Source organism: Heterocephalus glaber, unplaced genomic scaffold (assembly GCF_053883595.1).
Source record: "Heterocephalus glaber isolate CG9 unplaced genomic scaffold, H.glaber_assembly_v1.0 deba00001472, whole genome shotgun sequence".
Lineage (NCBI taxonomy): Eukaryota > Metazoa > Chordata > Mammalia > Rodentia > Bathyergidae > Heterocephalus > Heterocephalus glaber.
In genome coordinates this window covers 87,556,887-87,562,886 of record NW_028258315.1, presented here as the reverse complement: position 1 = coordinate 87,562,886, position 6,000 = coordinate 87,556,887, and the positions used below count along the sequence as shown (strand labels likewise).

The following is a 6,000-nucleotide window of genomic DNA, read 5'->3' as shown; positions in this document are numbered from 1 at the left end:
GCACTCTTTAGTGATGGGCTTTGTCTGGCTGGCTTCACAAGAGACAAATGCCATTATGGGAGACCAAACAACCTTATTTAGGCTGTTGGCAGATAATAGAGACGCTCTAGGTATTAGCTTGACTGCATTAGTTTGATTTGTTACTGCTGTTCACCTTGTCTTGGGCATTAATGGAGACAAAGGCCTGGAATTACCAGGAGCAGAGATAAACTGTGGATTAGAGCTTGTGTGTTTTGAGGGAAAGAGAATTCTAGCTTAGGTTTTCATTTCCATTTTCATTTTGCTTGATTTTTTTCTCAAAGTTAAAGGCTAGTTTTTCCCTGAAAATCATTATATTCTCCCCAGATTACTAGCAATTATAATTCCAAAATTGTTACTGATTCATTATTTTCTTTAACAAGATCAGCCTTTATTTTTTAGTCTTTTGAAAATTGCTTTAGGCAAAATATACTGGTGATCTTGTGCATTATCTTGCTTCTTGAATATTCTCATATATTATGAACTTGCTCACCACTTTTTTTATAGGTGTGATCAGTTTCTATAATTTAAAAAATCAGGTGAACTATTACTTGCGGATCAATGTCTGTGATGCTGTTTCATTTTTTTCCTAGATTCTATAATTTTATCTAGAATCTTTACATTCCTCAGATTGCGAGGGCTAGGAGTTAAATTTAATTCTAGATTCTACATTCTACATTCTAGACAAACATTTCTTTTTGAAAACCCCATTTTGTGAAAAGTACTACTTGAAAGTGCTTAAATTAATACTAGGATTGTGGAACAGTTGCTTGGTCTGTACAAGATTTAAAATCTTATCTTCAATTCAGCAGATATTAAGGAGAAAGAGCTCTAATTCTGGCCTGACAAGATATTGGAAAGATACAGAACAGATTATAAAGGGTCATCACATTAAAAAAAAATAACAAAACCAACAAATACGTATGCATGTGTATGTACACACAGATGCTGTTGTGTATACAAAAAGATTACGCAAATATTAAGGGTGGTTATCACTGAGGGATGAGGGTTGTGGGAGATTTTATTTTACTTCTATATGCTTAAGTTGTTTATAGCATGTAAATATGACTTTTGGGATTAAAATGAAAGTTTACACCACATGACCTTTCCCCTCCAACTCACTCTCCCAAAGCCTACTCCTGGTGACTTGTAGTCCTCCAAGTTAACATAATTTCATAGCAATCTAATGAAAAGCAAAGAAAGCTCCTACTGGGCAAATTTTGACCAAGATAGTTCATAAAGAGTTCTCCGACTGTTACATTAATGGAAGCAGTTCTTTGTACTGGAAAAGTAACTCAGTCTTCCTTGGATGACGTTTAACACCTCTGCTCTTCCTGTTAACTACCCTGCTGCCCTTCTTATCCTGCCATCTTCCTCTCTATCTCAGCAACAGTGAACCAGAATAAGCAGTTTATTACTGACCAACTGTTGGGACACAGCTCTCCACCCTAAAATGTGTTCTCAGTAAGGGATTTTAAAAAGCTCTAAAGTCAGCAGGGGATTTAGCTCAGTGGTGCCGCTGCCTGCCTCACAAGCGCAAGGTCCTGAGTTCGATCCCAGTACCAAAAAAAAAAAAAAAAGCTCTACAATCTGAGTCATGCTGCTTTTCTTAGAAATAATAGGCATACTCTAATTAAAAAAAGTGAAAAATTATAGTGTTTATAGATTCAATAATTCAACAATAACCTTCCACTCTGATAATCACCGGGAGAGATGAGAAACAGGAATAGGAAAGAAAAGGGAGGCAAAGGGGAATTCAGTTCAAATGAACAAAGCCTGCAGTGGGCAGAAGCACAGTCTTCATGCTACCATTTAAAAAAAATTCCCCCACCACTTAGTTCTTTCATTAACTGGAAACCAGTGAAGGCACCTCAGTTGCTACAAATCTTCTCCTCCCATTTTTCAGTGGCAGGTACACTGGGGAAGTGGAAAACGAAAACAGGTACTTCTTAGCTTAGAAATTGGCATGATTATTCCCAGAGCACGTATGAAAGGCAGGTCAGTTTTATCCCACCTTCTCAGTCAGTATAATACTATAACAAAATGTATAGATGGTTAGAAATCATTAAATTGTAAATAGATATAAGCCAGTGGCCATCACCACTTAAAGGAATGAAAGTAGAACACATTAAATGAACTAGAAAACTATTTTAAAAGTTTGCATTTATTTGCAGCTTAATTCTTTTTGTGTAGTGCACTAGCAATGCTGTGAGTATGACAAGTGATGTTTTATATTGCTATTTTGGCATGATTTCCCTTAAAAAAACCACAAAAAACCCTAGAAACTGGCTTGCCAGAAGGCTTTGTTTTGCTATATGATGATTTACTGCATAAATCAATAAAAACAGGATTCACAAATAAATCATATTCTATAATATGGTTAAACACAGTTAAACATAATCGTATTTGAAAATGTGCTTGAAGGAAACTAACTGAAGTAAATTGTACTCTTTTTTTTCATATTATTTTATTTGGAGTACTTTGTAAATGGAATTCAGCTTGTGGAAAAGTCATGAGTTTACTGATTTTAGCATATTGATTTATTAGATTAACTTTGTTTACTTAAAAAATAGTTGCCTTTTCTGAAAATGTTTATTAAAATATATAGGAAAGGTCTTTCATGTAATTAAAAGTGCCCAGATATAATATGTATCATGCTATAATCATAATTATTTACAATATATTTTCAGAAAAAATGACAATATTTGGAGTAAATGCAAGAAAGAAAACATCACATTTAAACACTTGATATTTCCATTGATTCATTCTGCAACTGAAAGATAGTTTCACTTGTTTAGTTTTCCTCTTATCTATTCCATGAGATTTGTGTTGAAATTTTTTTTTGCCATTAAAAACTGTGATTCTCTGTGGGACCTTTTCAGCTTTGCTCGCCGATTTTGGAACCAAATCTAAAATTAAGCAAAAATAAATAGGTCTCAGAAACATTCTTTTGTTATTATTCTTAACATTTCAATCATCATGAGTAACAACTAAATTTGAAAATTACCTGGATTCTGTCTTCCTCTAGATTCAATTTTTGAGCTAAATCTTCTCGGATATCAATGCCAGGATAGCAGTTTACTTTAAAGACATTTTCCAATACTTCAATCTAGAATTTTAAAAAATGTTAAAATGTTGATGTCATATGTCACCAAAAATGGACTTCAATTTATATAAGTAAACAACTGTATTTAAACCTTGACAATTAATCTAAATTCCTTTTAAGTGATTATCCAGAAACTGTTAAAATATGACAGTCGGTTGTTTCATTATCATGGCTTCTGAACGGCAATCCCAAAGTGAATGGGCTTTTGCTCCCAACATCAGTTAAAGCCTCAGTATTATCACTGTCGGACAAAAACCCTTCCCACCTGGTTTTGAGTAAAGGCAGTTCTTGGTCTTCGTCCTCTATACCAACTCATCTCTCTTTTCAAAGACAGTCTTTCCGAGGTTGAAAAGATCTGTTCATATTGCAAAGCTCTTTCTTCTGTCACTGGGTGATCCACTGTGCAAGGAAATGAGATGCCACCAGGAAGACTCGGGACAGGTAGACAGAGGTCACCATCTTTCCCTGAAATCAGGAAAATAAACCTGACCTCTGAGAGCCAATCCTATGTCCTGCAAATTTCTGTAAGAAGTAATTTCAGTAACTTTTCATTAATTTTTCTACTGGAATCCTTTTGGGTTTCACAAAAGAACTCTCTCCTCATCAAGCCAAAAAAATGAAAATTCTGCCTTGGTATGGAAAACATTTTGTTTTGATTGTATTTTCATTTTGGGGGTGTGTCAAATACACACAGAGAACTTTTTAAAGTAAATATAGGCTCTTGGCATTTCCACTCAGACCCAAGGCAGGTAGTCTTTTTATTTCCCACAGGACGTATTACAAGTCCTAGATGCTGATCAGTCCTAGTTACGTAACTGAAGGAAACCAGTTTCTCGCTAACTCCATGCATTGTGAAACAAAGAACAAACTAGAAATTCAAGTGAAATTTTAAAAGAGTTTAAAAAAAGTGAAGTACTGGCATACCTGAGGAGCTGCAGGTATCTGCCCAGGGCCTGTGAGGTTTCGGTGACGGGACACAGTCTTTCTTCTGGTCCAGCCCTAAGATGCTCTCGATTGAAAAGGAGCAGGGTGAGGGTTTGCTCTCCCTAAGCCGCGCACCTTCCTGAAGGCTGGGAGACATCCTTTCCAGGCTGCACAGGGAGAGCTCTGGCCTTTCCCCTGGCTCTGCCCCACGTGCACAGGGGTGGGCTCTTCCCGACTTCACCTTATAGCTCTGCTGACAAGGGGGCTGGATTTAGAACGTCACTAATTAAAATCCTGTTTTAGAAAGTTTTAGCATGTCAATGAACACTCACCCAGCCAGCAGCTTAAGGAGTTAATTGTTTATTTGTTTGCAAGTAATTAGCAACTAATGGCTACACCAGGGGGGCCACCTACAGGGACAAAAAGTGTTATCTCTTCTAAGCAGAACACAGATTTAACTTTCTCAAAAGAAGTGATGCACAAACGTAGCACTCTTCTTTTATTTGAAATCATTAACGTATAAAATCATGATTTATATTCTGAAGTTTCTACTTTCATGGACTCCAGTTACCTAAACATACAGGCAAGATAGGAGAGCAGTCAAGTAATAAATAATCTAATTTAAGTAAATTTTCTTCCAAGGAAATTGGAAAAAATAATAATCTCTTAATGCTATTACGGTAATTCTGATGAAAATGCCTGGTTTTCATATGCATATGTATAGTGAATGTTGTCAATGAGAACACAATCGTATTTGGAGTGCAGCATACTGGAAAAGGTTGGCAATGTTATGAACACTGAGTGTAATTGTCTTCCAAGTGCCCGGATTAATTCACAGGAACAGTTGCATCAAGTATTTTAAATAATTATTGGGCTAATTCCTTTCCTTCATTTTCTTTTAAATGAGAGAGATACAAGTTTATATAAAGACTCATATATAACTACCTCCAAGCAATTTAAAGCGCAACTAGAGAGTAATTTCTCTAGCACATTTGTTTCAAAGACGAGTAGTGTTTTGTTTTATTTTGATTTTAGATGCTGGGGATAGAACCTAGGGCCTTGACCCTGCTAGATGAGGCAGTATGGCTGAGCTATGACCCCAGCCCCCAGTTCATTGTATTTGTTGTTGTACTGAGGATTGAGTCCACAGCTTTGTGCTGAGCTGCATCCCCAGCCCCCTTTCTATTTTTATTTTGAGACAGGGTTTTGCTAAGTTGCTGAACTGCCCAGGCTGGGCTCTCAAACTTGCAATCCTTCTGCCTCCGCCTCCCAGAGTGCCAACATGCACAGTTTAACTGTATTTTCTGAAGAAAAATTACCCTTTGCTGCTGTTTTCCTTTTATTTTGGTGTAGAGGATCCAACCTAGGGCCTCAGGCATGCTAAGCACACAATCTACCGATGACCTGTATCCCGGCAGCCCTGTTGATCTTTTGAAGAATTGGGATGGGGTGATTTCATGAGGATGATTAGGCTTGTAAGAAAAAGTGACTATGGGGCTGGGGATTTAGCTCAGTGGTTTTGCCGCCTGCTGCGCAAGCACAAGGACCCGAGTTCGATCTCCAATACCAAACAAAAAACAAAAAAAAAACAAGAAAAAATGACTATGAACAGAATATTTTAATTTCATAGTCTTAAGAAAATTTGAAATTAAAAATGTATAGCTTCTTGGGCTGGGGATTTAGCTTAGTGGTTCTGTCGCTTGCCTTGCAAGCACAAGGACCCGAGTTTGATCTCCGCTACCAAAAAAAAAATGTATAGCTTCTAATTGGGAAGATTTTTGAAGCGTTCACCTAGAAAGGTATAATAGTTGTGGTTCTTGTGCTGTTTTCCTTTTCTTCCAGTACTTTCATGAGGATAAATTAAGTGCTTAGTGTTCTTCATCATTTAAATGACTTCTAGACTTCTCTTTAGGAAAGAGGAAAGGTAGTCTTCATAGAGAAAATTGCCTCCA

The 6,000-nt window shown here is 36.8% G+C and overlaps 1 protein-coding gene across 2 annotated transcripts in view; it reads right to left on the bottom strand.

Annotated features, from left to right (window-relative positions):
* Positions 1-2,164: 2,164 nt before the first annotated feature.
* The window catches only part of Hesx1 (HESX homeobox 1), a 28,115-nt gene continuing 24,279 nt past the window's right edge, over positions 2,165-6,000 (bottom strand). The window contains exons 4-7 of one of the 2 annotated variants that reach the window (XM_087182346.1): positions 4,049-4,313; positions 3,390-3,589; positions 3,026-3,127; positions 2,165-2,927 (exon numbers count right to left, since the gene is read on the bottom strand). In XM_087182346.1, coding sequence (XP_087038472.1) covers positions 2,829-2,927; positions 3,026-3,127; positions 3,390-3,589; positions 4,049-4,313 — 666 coding nt within the window. In that variant the 3' untranslated portion in view covers positions 2,165-2,828. The remainder of the gene's footprint in view (positions 2,928-3,025; positions 3,128-3,389; positions 3,590-4,048; positions 4,314-6,000) is intronic. The other variant, XM_087182347.1, reaches the window with a different exon arrangement.